Genomic DNA, 25954 nt, shown 5'->3' on the forward strand with positions numbered 1-25954 from the left:
TTAACATTCAGTGTGGGAAAAGATTATGTACTGTATTCTTTGTCCTATGATGGTGGGGTTTGTTTTGGGTTTTGCTTTTAGCTTTGCCTTGGCTATTGGGGAACCCAGAGGAGTCCGGTCTATACTTTCTTATAGCTTGCTTCAGAACTGGTAAATACATCATTCTCTCTCCATTTCTTTTTCAGTACTTATCTGTCTTGTTTGTCTTTACTTTCGTTGTACTTCGTTTTTATTCTAAGCTGCCTCAAAAGATTTTATGGGCATGCCTATGTTCGATGATGAGATTTTTTAAGAAATAGTAAAGCATGAGAAACAAATACGATTTTATTTTTAAGATTCTCCAGGTCACACGAAATTGTGGAGCTCTCGAAGAGGAGGGGGCCTAAAGTTCTTTTAATACAGCGCTGTCATTAAGAGACAAGGAAGCAGAAGTTATTTCATTACCTTAGACACACTGATAGCACGGACATTCCTCATCAACCCTGTCACCTCTTTTCATGAGAAGCATATCTGTGCTCAAATATACTGTCCAAATCAACAAGTCGGATTCTAGATTGGCTTATTTACTTTGCACAAGTTTCTGGAGCTTTCTACATAGAGAGTGATTAAAACTAATGTGCTTGAGGGTCCACCCTCCTCCTGCCAACCAACAGCGTCTTTCCACAACCTAGTAGGGCTCAGGCAGCTGCCAAGAGAAAGCACTTACTCCCAGGACTCCTGCCAGGAGCCCAGCTGGGGACTGTGCCCAGGGCTAACTGTTGCCTGGTGTTATTACTGTCAGGATCTCCACCAGTTAGGATCCCTGGAACCAGCAGCAAAAGCAAGAAAATTTCATGAAAGATCAGCTGCCAATTGTCTTGAGAAATAAATCCACCCCGGCTGAGAACAAGACGCTCTTCCACTGTGGTCAGGGCTACGAGGTGTGTCGCCAGCAGTGGCTTCCCCGTGCTGCTCACTCTAAATCACTTCTGCATCACTGAGTAATTACCAGGGGTGATTCTGGACACATGGGTCATGTTGTGGCTGATGTATGGACCCTCTTTGCGGGCTCTACACTGATAAGACCTGGCAGGTCAGCTTGATGGAATGCAGAGGGAGGGTGCCCATGCCATGCAGGTAGCCAGAGATGGTCTCCAAAGAGGTTCCATGGCCTGGTACTAAATATGTTCTCAGCATCCTCACTCTACAGCCAGGATGGACAAGACTTATTTACTAAAGTACATTTAGCAACCTCTACTATTACAAACGCCAATGTTATAGTCTGTAACTTGAAAAAGGGTTTAGAATTTGACTATTAAGCATCTTCAAGAGATTCTGGTTGAAAAATCTTGTCATAAAGTTCTTTATACATTAGACATTTGGAAAGAAATAGAATATGACATCAAAAATGTGGGACCCTTAGGGCTTTGACCAGTCTTGAGTGCAAGGTAACATAGCAGGAAAATCAATAAGTTAATAATGTATATAGAGGGGAATGCTACAGGGTTAGACCAATGAAATCGCACAGGCTATTCCAACAACACTAAAAACATTGTCTCATGTGCGACAGGTTGGGTGTTCTTTCTGCGGCCCCCCATCCCCTGCCACATATACACACACACACAACAGGAAGCCCCTGTCCTTCTACAGCACAGCAGGGCCCAGCAGTGACTAAGGAGGTTGCAGTCAGCAACACTGGAATGAAACAGCCCATTTATTGGTCAGAGTGATATTAATGAATTTCTGTGTGGGGAGTCTTCTAGTATCATCCTTCAGGAATCTCCTCATTGTCTTTAGGGCTTACCACTTGTGCACTGTCAGGGACAAAAATCACCCACAGAGAGCAAGAGTTACAGAATGAGACAGCAGCCAGTCAGGCACCAGATCATTCGGTTTTTTGTTTTGTTTTGGTTTGGTTTGGGTTTTTTTGGCAGCATTGCTTCCTGGAATTTTCTATTTACGGAGGTCTCTAACCTATACACTATCAAGACCTGGAGACACTCACACAGAGCCTCAGTGAAGGGGGGAACATAGCTTTCAGTCTGGTGACAAGGGTGGTGTTCTGTTCATCAAATTCTTTCTCTAATTATCTTCTATTTAAATTAGCATAAAACGAACGAGCAAAAACCAGCCCAGCAAGGGACAGTCCACATAGACAACAGTACCATCAATCTCATAGTAAAGAAGAGATTGATTGGCAGATAAATACTCTTCGGCATGGCCTAGGCATGCAGTCCTTAGCAGAGTTACAAGTGAGTTTACTCACTTCCCTTGAGCAGGACCTGAGGGACATGTCATTGTCTCCCAGCATCTTCAGTCACTTAACCTGGGTTGTGACTGGGTTTCTGGAAACCCTGCAGCCATTACAAGTGCAGGGCAAGTTGAGCAAATGAATTGTTGTTGACTTGGAACTGCGTAGGTGACTTTTGGTATTATCTCTCAGCATACCTAGGTGGAGCCACATCAGTCTTCATTGCCAAGTTCACCTGAAGTCAATGAAAACAATGGCCCCAGTGTCTCACTGAACAGGAAGGCCAGAACACAAGATAGGGGTAAGAACCTCCATGTTTGCCTCTTATCACCTCACTCGTATGATGCAATCAGCATTTATTGTCTGACACTATATTTGTGGGGGGGGGCTGTGTTAATTGTTTGAAGGAAGTGCTATTCAATTTTTTAAAAGTAGAGTGCATTACACTCCAATCGCTAACGGTAATTTTTCAATTTTAAACTTAGCTGTGCCTGCACAAGAAGCTGCCTGCCCAATATCAATTCTTCTGCTTTTTACATTGGCAATAGATTGAATTTTCGTCTGAGCATTGTACAGAAAGAGAGAAAAGAAGGCAGAAAGACTGGGATGGAAGGATGAAGAAAGAGGGGGGAAGAGTTGGAGAGGGATGGAAGGAAAGAAAGAATAGACTACATTTCCCAGCCTGCCCTGCAGCTGAGCCAGCTCTGTTTAGAGAGAGGGTAGAAGTCTTCACTGGTTAGAATCTCCAAGAAAGAAGTCTAAAAGTAACCATTTAATGAGTATGAACCCTGCTTGTCACTCTTGATCTGTTTCTTGCATCAAATGTGTGTAGAACGGCTGCAAGTTGGCAACCATCTTGAAAACACGTGACTGAAGATCACGCCTAGTGAGAGTACAGTAGGGAGACGGGATTCTGGACTCCTGGAAACATGATGAGGCTGTGATTTCAGCAACTGGTTGCCAATTTCTGCCTCTTTTACATCTTAAGCCACTGTTTTAGGTGTCTGCTGAGCTTTGCTGTTACAATAGAAAAGTGGAACATGCTGACTTGAACCAGAGTCTCTAGTTCTTGCCTTTGTGTAAATAATGAGAACTATGGAAAACTTGCTTTCCATCTCATGACCTTGGTTCTCTCCTCTATGAATCAAATAAGCAAATCGATTTCATTTTACACTTGTGATTTTAGCATCTGAGAATGGTTTTTAAGATACCATTTTTAAATATTCATATAAAAATTATAGTTGATCTGGACTTGTGTATTTGAAAAATAAAAGAAAAATCAGTGTCAGAATGAGAGAGAAATAGCTACAAACTCCAGAACTCACAAAGCAACAGATGAAACCTCACAGAAGTATCGGTTAAGACAAATAATAATTTAATTAACGTCCCCACCAGGAGTTAGCTGGGCATTGTGCAGGCATCTACAATCCCAGCACTCAGGAAGCTAAGGCTGAAGGGCCACAAGTTGGAAGTCAGGCTGGGATGTATGGAGTCTGGAAAGGAAGAAGGGAGGGTGTTAAGAGAAAGGGGAGGCAAAGGGGAAATGAAGACGAGGAAGGAGATATAGGCAGGAAAGAAGGGAAGGAAGGGTGGGGATAGTGAAGGAGGGATAGAGAACGAAGAAAGCAAGGGAATGTTTCCGCCCATCTCAGAGATGTGTGACAAAGGCAAGAAAATGGAGGCAGGAAAGAACTGTCTTTGCCTGGTCTGGCTCCATTTGGAAAGGAAGCTCAAGAGCTTACAGTAGGTAAGATAGGAACCCAGTGCAGGCTGTGCTAATGTCTCAGGGTTGAACATCAGCCCACTTGGGATGGCATTGGGTCAGAATGAGCTCAACACAATGCAAGCCACATTGCATTTGGCAGAAAGAAGCCTCCCTCTCTTTCCCACATCCTCCATCCCTTCCCAGATATCACACAGTTCTGCAAGGCACGTGATTTCATCCACTGTGATTGGTCACCTGATGTTTGCATGATGTTTTGTTCAGGATTGGAGGGACTCTAACAACAACACTACAAAGCCTTCCAGGTCCTCAGAGGCGGGGAAAGGACACCACTGCTGCCATTTCCTTTTACTCTCCCACGTCAGGATTTATTATCAGTTCATATAAGCTGTAAGTTGCTTGCTTCATTCTGTAAGCTATCTAATAATGGAAATGTTTAAGTTTACAAATAAGCATCTCCCTGAGGCTCAGAGGGCTTTCCAGTCTGAACACTAGCAAAGAAAATAAGAAATAATTAAATATGAGAAATTAAATATAGATCATAAAAGTATTCTGTACCAGAATGACAACCAATACATTATGCTATTCACGAGAATTAAGTAAAGATATGTCTTACAAAGTCTACACAAAGTTTCCTTGTTTCTGCCTGGCAGGTACCTTCCAATCTCTACCTCCTGTGTCCTTTACCAAGCTGAAACAAAATCATCTGGTATGGAAAAATAAAATCTTTGATAGGCCTTTCAAACTAACCTTGTGAAAACAGATATATGCCCAAGTTTATGGCGACAAACACTGTCATTATCTCTCTTCCTCTAATATTTAACCAATCTAAACACTCAGGGGGAAAATGTTATCTGAAATCCAGTCACTTTATAGACATTCGCTTGGTCTTCTTTTGACGACTAGACTAGCTTTGCTCCCAAGTATCTCAAACACTTGTTTGAAAAGGCTTTCTCAAGTGAGTAGACAAACAGGAGAAGTGTTCTTTAGCAATCCCTCCCTCTAAGCCTCCAACGATGCTATCTTCTTGTACTTTAGTGAAGGAAAAGATAAATATGATCTGTGCCATGCCCAGCTGTGTTGTTCTTGAGCCGTGGAATTCACAAAAGGAAAATTCTAAATTATACATTTATCAAACTTGACCAAACTTGGCAAAGCAAATAGATTTTAGTCTCTTGAGTTTGCCTCAATAAAATATTAAACCTTAATAGTGCAACACACCACACTTAACATATTCATGAATAATCCAAGTTTGGAGGGAGGCCAGGCCATTTAAGAACATTACCTACCAAGCAGATGCTGGTGGCATGTATACATCTTCCCAACGTTTCCTCATGCATTCAATATTGAATAAATAATTAGCCTTTGCACAAACATATATTAAAATGCACCAGTTGCCATACCGTTGGTGTTTCTTGAAGAATTTTGGGTGGGAAGACAGATACTGGGGGCAGGATACACAGTGGGGTTTTATGTTTCTACTGGATTGAATGAGTAAACAGCAACACACAAGGTCTAGAGGCGTCACAGCACGGCTCTGCATTGCCAAGGATGTGGGAAGGACAGAGATGGCCTACCCCACTCAGGAATAATGCTGTGCACCTGTATATGAGATTGTTCCCAGTGCACACAAAAGCCTCTTTCTTCTGTTTACTTTCGTGTCCTAGTTCTGTTCTTAGGTGGCCAGGCCTCCACTCTGCTGCCCTCCTTGTCTCGATTAATGCACCACGGCATGCCGAATGCTCTGTCTACTCAGGAGAACATGTTAGTTAATGATTACACGAGAGCCAGCGTCACTACGCCACATCTGCAACACTCTGAACAAGACTGCTAATTTCCCATGTCTTTGGGTATGGCTTTCTTTAAAACAGTCAAGCTATTTTGCCTTTGCAATAGTCCTCACAATCTCCGTGTTAGCAAACTCGGAACATGTTGGACACAGTTTTCTAGGGAAGGCACTGAACTTAGTCACAGCAAACTTGGAGCACGCAGGCAGTAGAGCTCAGGAATGAAATCTACATCTAGGTTCATCGTGACGGGCAACTGCCCTGGGTTCCTGGCAGCCTTTTGTCGGTCCCGAACTTGTCTCTTCATTTGCTGGTGTCCTGCTCAGTAACACTTCTGCTCATGCTGATGGTCTTAGGGATCTTTAATCTGGTCTCACTGAAATCTAGAGGAATTCAGGAAACAGCAGTCTCTGGCACCAAGAGCATCCTTAGCAGATTCTCTCATTCTTTAAGATGCCTTTAGCACCCAAAAACTAATTATCTATTTACTTGGCACTCTCTTATGAACTATAGAAATGACTTCTGGAAGTATAGGCTTGGGCACTCTCTTTAATTATGTGACTATTTTTGTTTTCTGGATTAAACCTGGACTTTGAAAAGTAAATGGGTTTTAGTTATAAAATGCCTGTCTTTAAATGGGTCCAAATATATTTTTTCTCAATCTTGCTATAATAGCAACTCAACACACAAACACACGCGCACACACACACACACACACACACACACACACACAGAAGCTCTAACAGTCACACCCCATTAACCCAGGGAAGAGGTATTATGTGAAATATCCTTATAGACTCCTTTTTAAAGGAACCATTGCATGCTTTGCATTCTAATACACCCAAAGAAAACGAACAACTTCCCAGTGGCTATGAACTCATTGGACACAGTTAGACAATGTTCAAGCCTACAATTGGGCCTCAGAATCAGGACAATAGCTGACAGATCTTTAACAGTGTGGGTTGGTGCCTAGTGATCTGGCTAGATACGTTGAGCTTATAAAAACTTCCATAGAGAACAAGACTAAACACTCAGACACAAAACAAACACATGATCAAACTGTTCATCTTCAATATGACTGATGCCTAGCACATAGAAACTTTATAAGTTCAGTATGTGTGTATGCAAATTAAGCACACTATTTATGTACCAAATTAGTTTTTAATTGTATATGTTGAAATATATTTCTGTCAGATATTACCAGTAATAGTAAATGTCATCATTCATGGTGGCTTTGAAAACAGAAGTTTTAGAAAATGTGATGCTATTCTTGCTTGTCAACTGGACCACATCTGGAATTAACTAAAACACCTGGGAGGGATGTGAAAAGACCCACTTTTTATCCGGATTTTTTGAGGTAGGAAAATCCACCTTTAATCTGGACCACACCTTCTGCCTGCAGCTGATATAAAGGACATGGAAGAAGGGAGCTTTCTCTCCCTGCCTACTTGCTCTTGCTCTCACTCAAAGTCTGTCCTTCACTGACATTAGAGCCTGCTTCTTCAGGGCTTTCAGTACTCCATCATATGCTGAAGACTGGCTGGGACATCCAGTCTCGTGAACTGAACAGCTACTGAATATACATCCACACATTCTCTCCCTCTCTCGATCTCTCTCTTTCTCTTTCCCTCTCTCCCTCCCTACCTCTCTCTCTATGTGTATGTGTTTATACATATTTGTGTATGTATACCTATATCTTCTGATATATATCAAAAGATCAGTTCTTATAGGCATAATAGTTTGCTTACTTTCCTTTAATCTCTCAATCTCTCAGATCTTTTGATATATATATATATATATATATATATATATATATATACATATGCATGTATACATACAGGGAGAGAGAGAGAGAGATTAATGGAAAGTGAGAAACTATTATGCCTATAAGACTTAATACTCACAATGATAGCAACCATAAAGACCATGAAAACCCAAGCTCACACTTACAATAAGGCATTAAACTAAAACAAAACAAAAAAAAAAAGTGTTGAACAAAGTTTAAATAAAGCAAGACAAAATAGTGAAATTGTTTTTCCACTTAACTTTTTTATGTATAATGCTTGGAGAATGATGACAGTAAATAGAGTCCCTGGCCCCGAACTTTAGCACCACCCTTCCTGCAGCCAGTCGGGAAAAGCAGTCCGATTTCTCCAAGGGTGGCCAGTGCTGCGGCACAGCTATCGGCCAGTACCATGGGACTGCAGATGGCCTACTGGTCTGGAAATAACATCTGCCCTCTGTGAGAGCCACTCCCTCCACATCAAAGGACTACCCCAGCAGGGCACACACAGGATGTACAGGCCTGGGCACAGCCTCATCTTCACACCATGAAGTCAAATCGTTTTATCAAACGATAAACGTTTTGATATAAACGTTTTATCGTTTATCACAGCCTAGTTCCCTCTAACGCATGACACGCTCAGTGCTAACGCAATCAAGGAATCACTAAACTACAGGGGCAAACAATTGCTTATTCAGAAAGCCAGAAAGGGAAAGGCAGCTGCGCCATTCCAACATTAAAACAACAACCCCCCAAAAACTACTTTCCTAGTTTATAATTTTTTAATGCTGGCGTTTTAAAACCAGATATTTATTGCTCTTTTAAAATGTCTCAGGGTAACATTTTCAGTTCTGCGACGGTGCTGCTACATTCCAAGACCAGCTATCGTGAGCTGCCCATAAAAAAAATTAACACGACCGAGGCCATTTTTCCCGTGCTTAAGCTTATTCCAATGAAAACCACCCTATAGGCATAACCCTGCTATTTCTGTTCACCACACATTAACTCAGAGCTCCTCGGGGTGTGACGGCCAGGTGGACTCCTGCGATGGAGATTTCTGCAGATCTGCTGGAAACCTGCATGATTGAGCACCCCACTCGTGGCAGGGTATAACCATTGATCTTCTCTTATTTCACCCAATCTGCACTCAGTCTTAGAAGATTAACCCTTTGGCAGTCTGAGTTCACATTACTAAACACGGAAAGAGTCTCTCCTGTGGCTTGGGAAAGTGCATTAGTTTTCCACGTAGGACCTAGGGACTTCTGGGAGTCTGACATGATTCATGAGAGGCAAAGAGAGGACATGGCTGGGATGGGAGTAGGGGGAGCGTTGTGGGCTCTAGAAGGAATGAGCTCTCAGAGTCCTGAAGCTAAAAGGAACTTAGACATCACTTCTGTCTGCTCTCAACACACCACAGCTAGGGACGGAAACCGAGTCTTTTTTTCTTTCCATGGCCCCAGAATGTTTAGAGGTAAAAGAAATAGGGGCAGAAGGCACATGGTTCTAGAGAACAAAATATTATTAAAGAATCCTAGACGTAAATGAGGACAGGATCTTCTGTGTGAAGGTGGCCTCCAAAATGTACTCTGAGACAGAGTTGTTTTAAATTCACATCAACGTTTGGGTACCAAGGCAACTATCTCAGAAGCTGAGTGAGGGGGTAGTAACTTGACCAGGAAAATATTAAGAATGGACATTGAGCTAAAGAGATGGACCTGGGTTCAATTCCCAGCACCCACGTGGCAGTCTAGAACTGTCTGAAATTCCAGGCCCAGGGGATCTGAAGGCCTCTTCTGGCCTCTGTGAACACTGGGCATGCGTTATGCACATGTGTAGGCACAAGACACAGACACATAAAAATAAATTTGAAAAAGCAAGGAAGGAGGCAGACACTTGCACACCTGGACAGCATGTACAACCTTCCAACAGTCGGTGGCTTCACACTGAGCTCAGCCCAAGTCTGGGGGGCAACTTCTTTTTGTCTGTCAATGCAATCCCCCACACCCCATCTCTCACACTTTCCAAATAGACAGGCAAAGGTCAGAGAGTGGGTACCAGGAGAAAGAGGTCAACCCAATCCCGCCACATCTGGTAAGGAGAGAAGGGGAAAGGGGGGTTGGGTGCCGAGGAACTGAGGAAAGGGCTGACTGCGGGTGAGCACGCAGGAAGCAGAGGTTAACTTCTGCTAAAGCATCTGCCCCCCCAAACACACACATCCAGCAGACAAGCGAGTGTGGCGATGGCTGGGTAGTGTACGAACGAGGAGACAGCTGCGGCCCACGGATCCGAGAGGAGGAGGGAATGCTTGTGTGGGCTGTGTTTGAATTGCCCACATGCTTTTCTATACGAAATGTGTAGAAACACAGTTTCTACAGCATCCCCTGGTCACCCACAAGTCCCCTTTAGAGTCGGAACATAAAGCCAGGAACCCCAAACATACTCGGAAACTTTGCATCTCTGCCCTCAGCCAATCACAGATCTTAAAGTATTTCTAGACATGAAAGCCACATGTACCATAGGAGCCCTCAACTGAATTACCTGTGTCTCCTTGGTTGGAGCGCTCATCACAAAGAATGCCTGTCGTCCCTGTCTTCATGCTCTTACATAGACACCGGCAAGCTGCGTTAATACATGACCAGGAAGAGAGCGTGGCCTCCACCATCTATGCCACGACTAGTCAATAATTATCTAGGTGGTATCAGTTCTATTTTCTGTGCATCCTGGTTGGCCTCTGAGTAAAGAGACGCAGTGACAGGCCTGGGAACCCTGTGATATCTCTGTCGGAGCATTATCTCAGGCGGCCTTTGTGAAGATGGGGTGTACGCGGGCTGTAATCCACATGTTTACTGCAGTAAAATTCTACCCACTTCTGAAGAATAGTTGCTCATCCTGATCACATCCAGAGGCTCTGGGCAGCAGGAAGTGCCGCTCATCAGCAATTTACCCCTTAGAAACTTGAAAGGAAGACGGCTCTGTCACAATGTGCCATACTGGCTGCGTGAAAAAGGCCTCTGTCCAGTCTGCACTCGGAGGTTAACAGGCATAAAGGGCCGTGTCACACCTCTCCAAAGTTCTCTAAAGACCAGGGAGGATTGGTGCCACTTATTAAAAAAAAAGTGCCTGATTTTTAAGGAAGAAGGATACGTGTTGGGCAAACATGATATGAAACGGTTCAGATGGTCAAGTGCTTGGGGAGCAAGCACAATAACCTGGGTTCAACTCCCGGCACCCACACGACAGCCAGGCACATCGGCACATGCCTGTAACCCCAGCGCTGGGAAGGCAGAGACCAGAGTAGCCCTGGGGTAGGGCTTGCTGCCCAGCCAATCTAGCTGAATCATCTATCTCTAGTCTCAGCTGGAGACCCCGTCTCAAAACTAAGGTAGAAAGTGATTGGAGAAGACACCAGACTTGAGTCTCTGACTTATACACACACATTTCATACCCTCATGGAAATGAGAATTACAGTGCATTTCACCACAGGAGTGGACTCAGGATTGAAATCATTACCTATGTGTTGTCAGTGGGTCAGATTCTGGAAACTCTTCTGACTGACATGTTTCATTAGGGTGCTATCTTTTTTTTAAAAAAATTATGATTTATTTATCTTTTATTTTGTGTGCATTGGTGTGAAGGTGTCAGATCCCCTGGAACTGGATTTTCAGACAGTTGTGAGCTGACATGTGGGTGCTGGGAATTGAACCCAGGTCCTCTGGAAGAGCAGTCAGTGCTCTTAACCGCTGAGCCATTTCTCCAGCCCCTAGGGTGCTATCTTAAAAGTAAAAAAGCTTAATCATGCCCAAGGTCATTTTCTGTGCTGGGACATTGTCACTCAGGTAATATCTTAGCTTTCCAAAGATATCCAAATGCCAGTTTAAAATACACCATTCGATCCACCCTCCTCCTCTTGTCCTGTTGGACTGCAGTTGTTTGACGAGTGTGTCCACATGCTGACACGTGCAGGGCAGTCACAGGATATTACCAGAATACCTGCCCAGGAAGAAGCCTAAAGAAGCCACTGTGGAAATCCATTTGCAGTGCTGTTTGCAACACCAGTAGTTAAAAGTACAGCTGACTATAATGAATCAAGTGCTAATAAATGAACAGAATTGCTAGTCACGTAACGTAATCACAAAACTTCACAATTATGTCAACCATAATACAGATTTGTACCTTCATTGATAACAATTCTTTTATTAATTCAGGTGACATTATTTCTTCAGACTAGGGAATACCCCCTGTGATATTTAATTCTTGGGGATCCTGTAGAGGCTTTGCTACTGAACTAAAATCCAGGTATGATGGAGTAAGAGTTATGTAAATACACATAACACCTCACACAGCACACTAACATAAAGCATCCTGTTTCTGTTTTTTTTTTGGTTTTTTTTTTTCAGCCATGGCCGCACTATGTGGATATTATGCAGATGGTGGGTTTAAAGTAAGGAAGAGGCCTGGTATGGTGGCACAGCAGGCCTTTAAACCAGCAATCAGAGAGCTGAGGCAGGGGAATCAAAATCCCAGTTTAGTCTGGTCTGCAAGGTAAATTTGATGACATGGTATTATAGAACAAGACCTCACCGCAAACAAACAAAAGACAGGGGAAGGAAGGACACGTAGACTTCTTAGATGTTGAAAAACTTCCAACCTTGCATTTATTTTGGAAATACTAATCTTAACACAGAAATAATATAGGACTACATGTTTGTTCATGAATGTTCTACAACATGACAAAGCAGCCTGAAGCTCCATACCAAAGCTGTGCTCCCTCTGCTCTGCCGACGCAGCCACTATTGCGGGAAGATGTGTCCTAGACCCGTGTTGTACCTTCACTGTCCCTACACACACCTGAGGAATCTGTGTAACAAGGATGGTATCGCATGACTCACCACGACAGCAGCAAAAAATGGAAGCGTCATAAATATCACACAATTATGGACTAATCAGACTAACTATAATGTAAATCAAGGTCAGACATCTACCTTGAAAGAGCTGAAGTTTCCGAAGTACATGGGGCCAATCGAGTGTAGCCTAAGATTTTGTTCTCATCATGATGAGAAACATGTGAAAAACACAAACTTTAAAAGGATACAGTATACACTTATCTATGTTACAGACAGACAGGCAGACACACACACACACATACAACGTGCACACACACACACGCGCGCACACACACACACACACACACACATTTCATGAGTTCTAGGGTGCAGCTGCCTCCATTCATTTAAAAATGAGAAATCCTTTGAAACCACATAGTAGAGTTAGAGGAAGGATGGCCAGGTGACTACAGCTCCATCAAAGGTATTTCTCTGATCCTCATAGGTGGTTCCTTTTGGCTATGAACTCGGTAACCTGGTGGGCAGCTTAAACGTGCACCCTCCCTGAGATAAAGAGTGTGAAGAGACACTCACTTCCATACATTAAGAAAGATAGAAACTTCAGAGGCAAGAGAAACAAGCGGGGGTGAGGGTCCACTCTGCTCTGTCGGGTTCTCACTTTTCTGTTCCGTGTGGAAGCCCCTTGTCAGACAAATCTTAATTTATAGCAAAAACAAAGGGAAGGAACTGTGCTCCGCTGCACAGCAGCTTCAGAAAGGAACCCAAAGATGTGGAGTCTGAGCAGCTCCAGCAGGCTTTCCCAGCTGAGCATGGAGGGAGTCCCTTTACCTCCCTGATCCGGAGGGAGGCTGTGCACAGAAGGTCTTTTATTATTTCTGCATTGCCTAATGGGGGTCCTCTCTTCGGGAGCATGCATGCCTTTTACAAATGACGCTTCCTTTGAAGACAGGCAAGAGATCAGATTAAGCCTTTCAAAATATATTACTTCTGCTTCCTCCTGGTTCCCTGGTCTTACAGTACCTAATTCTCCAAGGGGTCCCAGATGTGAACTCTGCTCCAACCACTAAATAAGACTGCAGCAAGGGAACTCATTCCATAAAAACATTCTTCTTGACTCCCAACCAGGGTTTCTCCCGGAGAGATGCCCTTTACCATCTGCCCCAGCAAAATTCAAATCCACTCCATTAATCATGTAAGTCTCGGAGTTCTGTTCCCTAATCCTAAGGAACTCTTAATTGCAGTTCGAGTTTAAAGTGAACCGATTTGATTTCTCTCACTGGGAACTATCAGAGGTGCTACACTGTGAAAACATCTCCCAGAGTTCCTGAGGCAAAACAAGACTCCATGAAACATGCACTGCCTGCGTGACGGCACAGACTGTACGGGAGATCCCATTTGTTCATTGTCTTCGTGACTTTTGCCAGACTGTATATCAATCTGTGCACAATTGCTCCATTATCTTCCTTCTCTCTTTAAGAACTGCCTTAAGCCTCTGACACCCCTGGACCACCATGAGAATTCTATGTACACCTCATGTCAGGTCTTCATTATTCAAATAAAAAAATCTCTGTTGGTTTAGTCGGTTTGCATAATTGAAGAAGTCCAGTCCTTTGAATCAGGTTCTAATCCTAAATGCCTTTAACTGAATCACATTTATTTTTAGCCCTTGAATGTAAAATTTAAACCACAGGGTGCCAAATGGACGCAGTAAAAACGTAGTGGCTTCCAAATTTATTTTAGGAATGCTAACAAAAAGTCACCATTGAAAATTAAAGCATTTGGTGTGATCTCAGAGGTGTGACTTGGAGCATGGTTGCAGAGGTTAGCATGGAAGCTTTCTCCCATTCGCCCGTGTAACTACTGAATTATTCTCAGGAATTCTCTGGTGCTTTATCTGATAACACCGTTAGGATTCAGACAACATAGGGGAAAGGTGGAGTCGAGCAGTTGGATAAAGCTGCTTTGGGGCAGTGTGAGCTGGCCCCACCCAGAGAGAGTGCTGTGGACTTCTGGTGCTTCCTGACAAACTCGCTCTCCTTGTCAGCCCCCCGTCACCCCACCTTATCCTCTGCTTCAGTATTTGTCTGACCTTGAAGAGATAAGCCAGATATTGGGAACTGTTACATTCTATCCAGAGGTGTTGAGACACTTGGAAACACCAGCAATGCCACTGTGAACCTTGTGATTCTGTCCAGGGAAGTCAGGCACCCTGTTGGCTGTACTGCAGTCTCCTCCAACTCCTTGAAATAGAGGTCTCTGGTACCCTGACCTGAGCATCTCTGTGGACCTGGTGAAGTCTACTGGGAATGGAAGGGATAAGGACAGCTTTGCTCTCATCACTGGCTGAAATTTTCAGTCAGATGAAGTGGCAAGTTCAGGATTGTGCTAGTTCACTTCGATGTGTTGGCAGCGTGGTCAACAAATCCTATTTCTAAGCATTCCATCAAAAAAATGGCAAAAGATCCCAATCACTACCAGGATAAGCAGGATTTTTTCAGTTAGAGACAGACAACCACCCCTGACCACACACTACAATTTTTCTTTTGTTCTGCCTTGTATTAGAAACTGATGCCTTGCTCCTCAGCTTCTAGTCACACTTTCAATACAGTGATCATAGATTTGTGTCTGTGGGTGTGAAAATAGAACTCTATATAAAAAAGTCTTGTTTCATTCTAAAATACAGCAAAGAAATTGCTAATTGTTTAGTTTTTTGATATCTACTTTTTTAGATGTTTTCAGATCCAGTCTACATTTTAATAAATAATAAGACTGCCTAGTTTGCCCTCAGAGATCTTGGTTATAAACAGCAGTCCCACAAACAGAAACTACACACAGGCAGAGAGAAGACCTGTGGAGCCACTATCATTGTCCGTTGGGAGTCACCTACATGCTAACTCTAGAGGCCAGGAAGGAGGGCAAAATACCTGCAGCATTCCACAGTATGAGGCTTGGAACCTAGAGTCTAAGTCATTTCACTGATGGAGACCGGACAAATCAACTATCCTACAATGTTTATAATATCCATATATGTCTTCAACCATGCAGATAGTATCCTGAACAATTTTTGTGAAATGGAGACAAATATCTATGCCTATTTACTTTGCTTTCTTTTATGTTTCCTGACTATTTACTACCTGATATACTAATCCAACAGTGGCTGTATTTACTCCAGGCACCTCACCATATCCATTAAGTAAATATTTATGGTGTGTTCATTCTGTGAGAAGCAGGGCCAGGTGTTAATCAAACACACACAATACATGTACACACATTTACACACACACACAATTTAAGACCCCCACACTCCCTTGTAAACAATCACGTTTAAAAATTGCAAAAAGAAAAAAAACTGATCTTATTAAATCTAGGAAAGAATTGAATTTAGAGATGGAATTCCACGGAAGCAGGAAAGCAAACATTCTATATTTGCCCAATATGAGATGACTGAGACGGCACTGGGGAGCGGTTGGGACAACCAGGCGGCTTGCAGCAGATGTGAGGTGTTGTGATATGCTTGACTCAGAAATTGCAGTTTTTTTTCTACTGAAAATGGAGGAGCTTCGCACATGCCCTGCCCTCTCTGATGCCTCCATCCTATTTTAAATCCTCCAGTGCCATGAAGAGTAGAAGTCACATGATACAATGGTTATCTCACCAGATAGACGGCGGTAGAGGAAGGTAACGACAGGAACAGATGCCAACCATTGCTCCGGAGCTGCTCCAATAGCTCAGAAGAGAGGCCTGGAAGTCCTGACGAAAGTTAGCAGAATGAGAGCAAAAGGGGGCTGGATTTGAGGGCAGGGGGAATAACAGGCACTTCCAGGTTTCGTGCTTTGTCGCCTTGTCTAAGCAATGATGTGCCTTTGAGCATCCTAAGCATCCTGTACCAACCTCAAACAGGATGCCTGAACCCAGTCACATAGGAATTTGCAACGAGGCAGACTCGGCTGTTCAGATTACCTCCAGGGAAAGTATCAGCATTGGTACTGCTGACTGAGAACCTTGGGGAAGTTTCAGACACGGCACACTCTGAATGTGATGTTGCAGAAATAGGCCCAGGCTCTTTCACCCAAGTTCACCTATTTTATTCCCTAAAACTAGTTGAAATAAGCAGGTTTGTGGACAGAACTTTCTGTCCCGCCTGGTCCTGCAGCCGTTCAGTCCCAAAGAAATACACAGAGGTCTACATTAATTATAAACTGCTTGACCCAGTAGCTTAGGCTTCTTATTTAACTCTCACATATTAAATTAGCCCATAATTCTTGTCTGTTTAGCCACGCAGCTTGGTACCTTTATCTGTGAGTGTTCTCATCTTGCTTCCTCTGTGGCTGGAAACTGAGCTTCCCTCTTCCCAGAATTCCTCTGTTCTCACTGCCCCACCTTTATTTCCTGCCTGGCCAATCAGCATTTTATTCAAATAATACAAGTGACAGGATAAAAAAACACTGTCCCAAGCAACCCCCCCTTTTTCTTAAAACAAGAACTCTGAATCTAATATCCTTTATTTAGCTTTTTGTCCAGACCACTATCCATAACATCTTGTAACCAACACTCTAAAAAGATAAATATCCATAATCCATTTTGGGGGGAAATGTGGGCATAGTTTTCCAGGCTACTTCCTGCTGATTTGGGACACTGATAATCTTATGGAGACCTAAAGAAAATTTAGAATTATGATCAAGTCCTGACTGAAATATTCTGTGAGGCTTGATCATCTCAGCCAGCAGTCTTGAAAGTATTCTGGATGTAGAACTTAGATATCTGGGCCATCTACTCCTATCAGAGATTTCTCAGGGGATCTTCCTTGAACAAACCTGATTTTTCTTAACCCGGAATGAATCCACAGCCTCTCATTTCCTTTGGAAACAAAAGCAAAACCTCTCCTCCAAAGTAACATATCTTATGACTTAAAATTTGAAGTGAAGGCATTTTAAAAATACATATTTTGGATTAATCCAGCAGCATTTATTACCAAATGTCTTTTAGCAGCTGTTGTTCCTTCCTCATCAGTCATAAAAATCAAAGACAACATAATAATATGTAGTATCCAGACTATGTATTTTCCATCTTAACATGGCTTTATTTTAAACTCTATTTTTTATTTTTATTTTTTGTTTTTTTGAGACAGGGTTTTTCTGTGTATCTTTGGCTATCCTGGAACTCATTCTGCAGATGAAGCTGTCCTTGAACTCACAGAGATCTGCCTGCCTCTGCCTCCCAAGTGCTGGGATCAAAGGTGTGTGTCAACTACTCTCTTTCTTTTTTATTTTAAGGACTTTATCCTTTTCTCTCCCAAGTCTACATATAATTTTAAGCACACTGTAAACTATTTAGAGGCTTTTTTTTCTAAAACTATCTTTACTGTATCCTTTTTTTTCTGACCACATGAGTCTTTAATTTGCTAAGCAATATGGCTAGGATTAAAGCCGTGGATTTGATGGCTGTGGATCCAGCCTATTTCTTAGCTTTCTGAGCATCTAGCCTCATGGCAGAGGTACTGGCCAGATCCATGTTTATTTTCACAAATCTATGGTATATCAAGTTCCCTGACACCACCAAGAAGCATATGTTGGCTATTCACAAACACCATTTAAGTGTTTGGTGGCAGGACCTCTTAAAAGATCTGCAAGGTTTCACAGCTAAAGCTGAATTAGGAAGCCTCTCTTAAATGAGATGCACTTGTCTCTAGCAAAGAGAGCCCACACAGAAAGTGCTTAACTCTATGTATTCTTTTCTGTCTAGAATTACTTCCCAAGCTCTCTCAGGCTTCATGTGGATGCAGTTGTCTTCATGGGCACCATTTGTTGACAGAACTTTCTGTCCCACCTGGTCCTGCAGCTGTTCAGTCCCAAAGAAATACACAGAGGTCTACATTAATTATAAACTGGTTGACCCAGTAGCTTAGGCTCCTTATTTAACTCTCACATATTAAATTAGCCCATAATTCTTGTCTGTTTAGTCACGTGGCTTGGTACCTTTATCTGTGAGTGTTCTCATCTTGCTTCCTCTGTGGCTGGGTGATGACTGCAAACTGAGCTTCCCTCTTCCCAGAATTCTCCTGTTCATGTTGCCCCACCTCTACTTCCTGCCTGGCTGCTGGCCAATCAGCACTTTATTAAAATAATACAAGTGTCAGGATAAAAGACCATTGCTCCATAGCACAGGTTGGTTGTAATAACCAGGGGGTAACTCAAAAGGGCAAACAGACAGAGGCAATGTCATCTTGTCATTGCGACAAAACAGATACGGTGTGCAACACTCTCTGAGTTCCATGTGTAGAAACGTCAAAGGTACAAATTTTCAGTCAAAATGTGAAGAGTTTAGTCATCTGTACTCTGTGAATCATGAAACCTCTTCTTCCCTAATACAGAGAGGGAATAATGACCATTTCCAGAACTGTGTCCTGAACAAGCCAATGGGCCTTATCCTATCCAGGTATAGATATCTTAGTCAAATACATTATCCTTAAAAGTAAATCCCAATTCTGTCTATTAAGTAGATTTCACTATGGATACCATTTAAAATAGAGTGGATAGAATAATGCCTATTTGTATCATTTTGCTTTTCCCCAGATGACAAAAGATAAAGTGAGAGCCTTGGCAATCCTTCAGGTGCTAACTGCACCATTCCTTATTTTCAAGGCAAAGTCATGTATGATAGTAGCTCATAAAGGCAGATATGAGGATCACAAGGCTATAATTGCTACATATTTTTCCCAGGTATGGTGTGGCATAGGTCTAGAACTACATCTAAAATATATAAAATACGTTTTACATTTCCACATTTTTTTTAAAAAAAATATACACACTCTAACACATGCATACTACATGCTAACAAAGAGTTTGCTAAAACCAACCATTTTTATTTGGCAGCTCTTGAGGAGGTAGCACCATTTACTGGTGTATTCAGTCATTGATTCATTCCATTGCTGAATAGTTATCAAACACCAAATGTGACCAATAGTGCCACTCAAGGTTAAAGGTCAGACAAAATAGACAGGACTCCTGGCCCCATGGAGATCATAATTTGGAGCAGCAACTCTCAAGAGCTTGTCATCACACAGCCTGAAAATAAAATGTGCTCATCCCAAGTGTGGTGGTGCACAGAGTAGATGTGCAACAGGAGATTAGAGAGCAGACAAGAACAGGAAAGACAACGGAGGAAGAAAATATGTGTAAGTATTTTCTAAAGATTGCGTCTATAATAAGAGAAAATAATTTGCACGCCAGAACAAAAGCCAATCACATCAGTTATTTAAAGAATAATAATACTGACAATGGTAGTAATAAAATCAGAATAAAACTCCATCTGAGAATGAGTCTTCAACTCAGTCTCATTTTAAGTTAAGGTGAAACCCAAAGACAGGTCTCATCTCCAGCCCCAGGGTACAAATTTGTTGGGCTCTCTTTGTTAGCAGACAGTAAGCCAGTTTTACTCTAAGTAGTCATTTCTGAAGTGTGTTCGCAGAGTAGTTCCTTCAAACTGTTTACCTTGCCCACAATTCACAGAAGAGGAAGCAGACGCGGTTACACAGCCACTGGCCTCAAAGCTGCCTCCTATCACCTGGGCCTTTGTTCAAAATCAAATGCATTTTCTTCCTGGCAAGTGAATTCTGCTGATAGTTGGTAATACTAATATTTGTGTCATGTTATCAAAAACATTTCCCAAGACTCATGGTCGCAGCATTATCAATAATAGATTTATCTGTGACATCAAAGTTTGGGTGCAATAAGCTTATCACCGTCTCCACGACTGCACTGTCAGCGTGCACAAAAGGTGCTTTGTGAGGCATGGCCCAGTTACACATAGTTCCTTCAGGTGCACAGGCCAATCGCTGGTGCCAGGCTCCATGCCCAGCTTCCCTGCTGAGTTCAGAGCACCCTGTCAGGACCCCACCCCAGAACAGCCTTCTACTTTCAGAGCCAGGCTAAAGGAAAGAAAAGTCCTGGTCCCTGTGTTCTAATACCCAATGCTAATAGACATTTCAATAGGACACACAGACACCATTCCATTCTCAAGGTCACATTTAGGTCACCTCCTTCTTGATCTAGAAATCCTGCTTATTTAGAGAAGGATGCCTTTTCAGTCTGGACAGGGATGGACCTTAACCCCAAAAGCTATTTTTGTCTATTTTTGTCTTAGCTTAACACTGAGGGCATCAAAGTTCCAACATAATGTAAGAGGATCGCCCCCTCCTCCATCCCCAGGACCATACCGCTCCTTTAACAGACAAGCCTGTTTCATCATCTGAATTTTCACATAAGACCTAGGTCCCTAAGAGATGCCTGTGACATGAACGCTGACATCCATTTTCTTAGAGTATGTGTGTGGACATACAAAACACATGTGTGTGACATACAAAACACATGTGTGCTTGTGTATCTGCAAGTGCGCAGGTAGGTGTGTATCCCATTTGTGCTCAATGTGTGCTATTCACAGAAGTTAGACATGATGGGCCTTATCGCCATCTCTTTAAAAATAAAATACATGTTACAGTGATTGTGAAAAGTCCCACTGCTTCTGGGAGTGGTGGCATGTGCCTGGAACCACAGCACTTGGAGATGTGAATGCATGGGATTTCAGGTTTGCAGCCAACCTGAGCTACACAGCAAGAGTCTTCCACAATGGTAGTAATAGCTGTAATAGTAATAAGCCATGTCATATAATTGTATCGGTTCTTATGTTCGCGTTACCATAAGCATCGTGGATTCCCGTGGGTCTAGGACACAATTGCTGCCAGGAATATCAGCATCATAGCTAGCTTAGGCAGTGACTTGGCCCTGTCACTTCAGGAAACTGAAGAGGGGAAGTTACCCTCTCATCGTGACCCAGAATGTGGCATTCGTGGTGTGACAGAAAGCTGTGCCTGGAAGTGACTCATCACCAGGAGAAATCCAACACTTCCTTCAGATGTGTAGAAGTTTAAAAAACCCTTTATTTTCCTTTTCTTTAAACCAAGTATTAGATTTTTTATCCTTCCCACCTAACACTGCAGAGCCCTCAGGAGACGTCTGAGCCACCACACAGCGTATGTAAAGCCCTTTGGTGTTATAGTGAGCAGGTGGCTCAGACGGGGGCAAAACAGTCACAGCCTAGACGGAGACATGTGGCAGAACACAGGGACACCCTTTCACTCACCCCCTGGTTCATATGAAACTCCAGGGCCCCACAGATCCCGACACTACCTTGTACCCCACCGCAAAGAACATTACTGGCGCACGGAGGCCCAACACATCATTTAAGGCACTGACCTAGAACTGCATATGCATTCTACTCAAACAACCCGGTCAACTGGATTTGCATGCTCTAACAAGTAGCTGTCCCAAACTTCCTTCTCATGTGGTTTCTGGGATGACTTCAACACAGCCTAAGACTGAAACAGACAGAGCCAGTTTAGGGGAAAGGTGGAAGACGCTAAGGAAACCTCCCCTCAAATGATACGTTTTAAAATTCTGATTATTTAAGATAAGATGGACTTTCATTTCCCCCAGAGTTCTATCGTTATAGATAGACTGCATAATGTATGAGCGAGTCTTAGTTGAGTGTTGGGGGTTGCTTGTTATTTCTCGGTGAATATGCCTCTGCTGTGGTGTTTCCTTGGGGGAGCACATTCCAGTGTCTTAATGGGGTGTAATCAGTAACACGTTTGCTTCAGGACTTATAATGATGGTGCCATTAACTGCGTCCACCAAAAATCCCTTAAAACAGCTGTTTCCAACCAACTTTCGCTGGGAACGTACTTTTGTGTGTTTAATACCCTTGGCAGGCATCTGAGAAAGGCCTTGCCTACTGTTTTATTTGTTTCCATTTATGAAAACATGCGTTTGCTATGAAAATCAGATGTCTTTGTAAAGTTATCAAGGATCCAGAAGAAAATATGATCCTGTGTGCACCATGGGCCACGGTTACCGAAACACTTTCAATGCCATCGGCTAAAGGAAACCGTCCACACCTTTGTTTAAATGGAGAATGATCCCCAGCTCTTTGTTGGGTCAGGTCAGAGGGAACACATTTCGGGTCCTGAGGTTGAAAAATAAACCCAATCGGGCCAGCAAAGGTTTCCAACTGGACATTACCTGAGCCCCGTTACACGCGTCATTTTTCAGATCTTTATTCAGAAATCTAAGGATTTTCCTTCCTATAGTCTCGCACTAAGGACACAGCACCTTCCTTCCTTCGCAGTTGCCAGCCTGGATGACAGTGGCTGGCGGAAGACCTCCCACCACTGAGCAGGCTTGCTGTAAGAGAAAAAGGCAGCCTACAGTACAGCAGCCAAACGCCATGGTGCCTAAAATGGTACAATTCAGAAAAGCTGCCTTCCATTCCGTGCCCTTTACCCTCCAAAGGGACAGAATGGTTGCGAGTTGGCTGTTTTGTTGAAGCTGGGGCACGTACATAAAAAATTAAGCAGGCAGACCCATAGCCAACATCTGCCTGCACCTGGCTGAGCCCTCAAGGCACAGAAAGCCAGGCCTGTACCAAAGAGCCAGGCCTCGCTCTTCCCTGCATTACCCGCTTCTTCTAGTCTTCTTTCTCCATGCCAAAATGACCCCTGAGCTGCACTCTCTGGAAGGTTAGATGCTTTGTTTGGCATCTGCTTCCTTGAGTGCTGCTCACCCCAGCCCTGGGGAGGTGGCTATACCACATTGCTACCTCATCCTACCCTTTCACTCTTGGCCACACTTTGCCACCTCTGATAGCCACCATTTCTCTGTTGCAACAAGGACGACAGGGACTCTCACAAGTACAGCCTCCAGCAAACACCCGTGGAAGGGTCTAGAAGGAAAGAAGGCTTAAGGCCACCAGCTTATCTTCTCCCTATCTCTCCATATCTTACCACAAGGCCTGCCTGTGACAGCCACCTTGTCCTGGGGCAATCACTCTGTAGTAAGACACACAGCAAATAATGGAGGATATTTTTTTGATAGAAAAATATATATACCCAGGCAATTAAACTGTTAGTATGATGGATGACCTTATTTTACATTTGAATTCAAAGTGACTTTCTACATTATTCAACTAAAATGTCTTGAAGTTACCAAGAAAGAGTCTGCGTGCATGTGTGTGCCTGAGTGTGTATCCATGTGTGCATCTAGAGACATGGCAATATCGATTTTTGCTCACTTGTTTTAAAAACAAATGTAAGGCATCTCTACTGTGCTGATTTATATTGTTTACCTGAAATGCAAGGTCCTGATATCCAAATCACATATATACTTTTCCCTACTTTTTTATACCAAAAGAGGAGGCCATAGAAAATTTACCGACTGATATACTTTGGTTTAAGTGAAAAAGGGGCAAGAACATAGAAAGATTTATTGTTCAGAAGGATCTAGAAGCAAGGCACTAGTGTCTGAATTTAAAATGTTAATGGATGTGCATTCCATCCATGTTGATTCCCAAATGACAATATGTTTTGTGCCCAGGGCATGCTTCTGACTAAATCAATAAACTACCCTAAGTCTGATAAAAGTTTTACAAAATATCCAAGACATTTAGAGTAATTGTTAACATCTGCTCATTATGATTCAAACGTGTAAGCAGGTTTAGAAGCCAGATAAATATATTTCTTCATCAACAGCCAGCATGTCACTACTGCCTCGGTGGTGACATAAAACAGTGAGACATTAGAACTTGCCTTCGTGTTGGGTTCAGAGAATACAAAAGAGCCATTGTAGAGGAGGAAAGAGAAAACCCAGACAATTCTGATTTCTCCGTGTTTTCAGACAGACAGAGAAGAGGGGAGGAAAGAGCAGAAGAGGAAAGAGAAGTGACAAACTTTGGTCACACACACAAAAAAATTAAATTATTTACTTTGGGCTGAATACCTAGAGAAAAATGTATGCAGAAAAATACAGGGAAACATAAATCTTGGAGAAGGGCTCTGTAGCCCCTCATTACTTCTAAAATATGAAGAGCCGGATTTTCCTTTTGTAGCTTCAAAAACGCTATTGCATTTTTATTTCTCATTTAATTTCATAGCCCTAACAAGTTATTTCCACCTTGAAATGTTAAAAGCAGGTCTTTGAAAATGACATTGAAGAGATTCTAACAGAATGAATTTGGTCCCTTGAGGCTACTCCATGCCCAGCTTCCATGCAGCTAACTCATCCTGAGCCACAGCCAACAGCAGAGCCATCGCAACTAGAGGTTAGCCAACTTCATTTGCATTATAGGGAATACTGCATGACCGGGGAAGAATCTCCACCAGCTAATGTGGTTGTGCCTGATATAATGTGTGTGTGTGCATGTGTGTGTGTGCGTGTGTGTGTGTCATGGGGGGTTGTCTTGTGTGTGTGCACGTGTGTGCATGTGTGTGTGTGCGTGTGTGTGTGCGTGTGTGTGTGTGCGTGTGTGTCACGGGGGGTTGTCTCTGTGTGTGTGTGCATGTGTGTGCACGTTTGTGTGCATGTGTGTGTGCGTGTGTGTGCGTGTGCGTGTGTGTGTGTGTGTGTGTCATGGGGGGTTGTCTGTGTGTGTGTTCCATGTGCCCTTTCAGGAATCTCAATGACCTCTATCTATCGACGCCACGGATCTCAGGTTAGGTGTTCCTTGTGATACTGAGTTGTTTATTAACTTTCAACTACTTTGTGCCGTCCTCGACTGTGTATATGTAAAATAGAGTCTCTGAAGTTGCCTCAAGGTTAACTCTTTCAAGCTGCTAACATCAAGCCTTAGAAACTTGGTAAACATTTTCCTTGAGGAGTGGGTGATGACGCAGGCCCTTTCTCTGCGGAGCCGGTCTATTCTCACTAGTGGGAGTGTGGACAGTGACTACCATATGGAATGAACGTTGGTTTGGCTCAACCAGTCTATAGCCAGGGTATCCTAGGAGGCCAGTAGCAAACACTAGCTTTCTCTAAAAAGGAGCCCATGATTAACAAGGTAAGGATGAGAACATTAACAGAGCTCGGCTATCTAGCTGATTAAAGCTGTAAAGAAGAAGCAGGAGCCTCTTCATGGATTGGTCTGCTCACTAACCTGTAATTATATTGTCAATTGCATTAACTTCATTGCCCACTAATAGAGTCTGCTTCAAGGGAGGAGGCAGTGCGGGGCTGGTTATTTATTTTTATGTCCTAATTAATCAGTACTGACATCAAACCACATCCTTCCTCCTTGCTCATTATTTAAATGACCCATTTATATGGATGAACCTCTTTGCTTTGTGCATTTCATTATCACATTAACATGCTTACAAAACAAAAAGGGTCCTTTCTGCTTCAGCAAGTACTTGCAACCAACGGCTACCGGAACGGCTACCGGAGCTACCCTGGCAGTCTAGGCTAGCCTCGGCTCTTCCTAGGCATGCGTACCCACCAGGGAAGAGTTGACAGAAGTCAAACGGTCCTTGTGTGGCAGGAAGACCCAATGAATTCCTGATGAGTTTTATCGTTCTGGGGGTGGGAAAGAACTCAGCTTAGGAAGAAGCAGAAATTCTACCTTTTCCTCAAAGCCCAGGCAAACCACTTACATTCAACTAGCTATTTTCTTAGGTTTCATGTATAGAAAATATACCTTACAATTGAGTTTGATTTTTTTTTTTTTAAAAAAAAATCTGTTGGAATGGTGAAACTGAAACATAAT

The 25954-nt window shown here is 42.9% G+C and overlaps 1 protein-coding gene across 15 annotated transcripts in view; it reads right to left on the reverse strand.

Moving 5' to 3' along the window:
* Mecom (MDS1 and EVI1 complex locus) overlaps positions 1-25954 on the reverse strand; it is a 562715-nt gene that overhangs the window by 171087 nt on the left and 365674 nt on the right. Inside the window, exon 1 of one of the 15 annotated variants that reach the window (XM_085682364.2) lies at positions 10062-10190. The exons of the other annotated variants lie outside the window; for them this stretch is intronic. Within the exon in view, the coding sequence (XP_085538490.2) occupies positions 10062-10088 (27 nt within the window). The 5' untranslated portion in view covers positions 10089-10190. Of the gene's footprint in view, positions 1-10061; positions 10191-25954 lie in introns of those variants that run through there. 15 annotated transcript variants of the gene reach the window in all.

Source organism: Myodes glareolus, chromosome 20 (assembly GCF_982192425.1).
Source record: "Myodes glareolus chromosome 20, mMyoGla1.1, whole genome shotgun sequence".
Taxonomy (NCBI): domain Eukaryota; kingdom Metazoa; phylum Chordata; class Mammalia; order Rodentia; family Cricetidae; genus Myodes; species Myodes glareolus.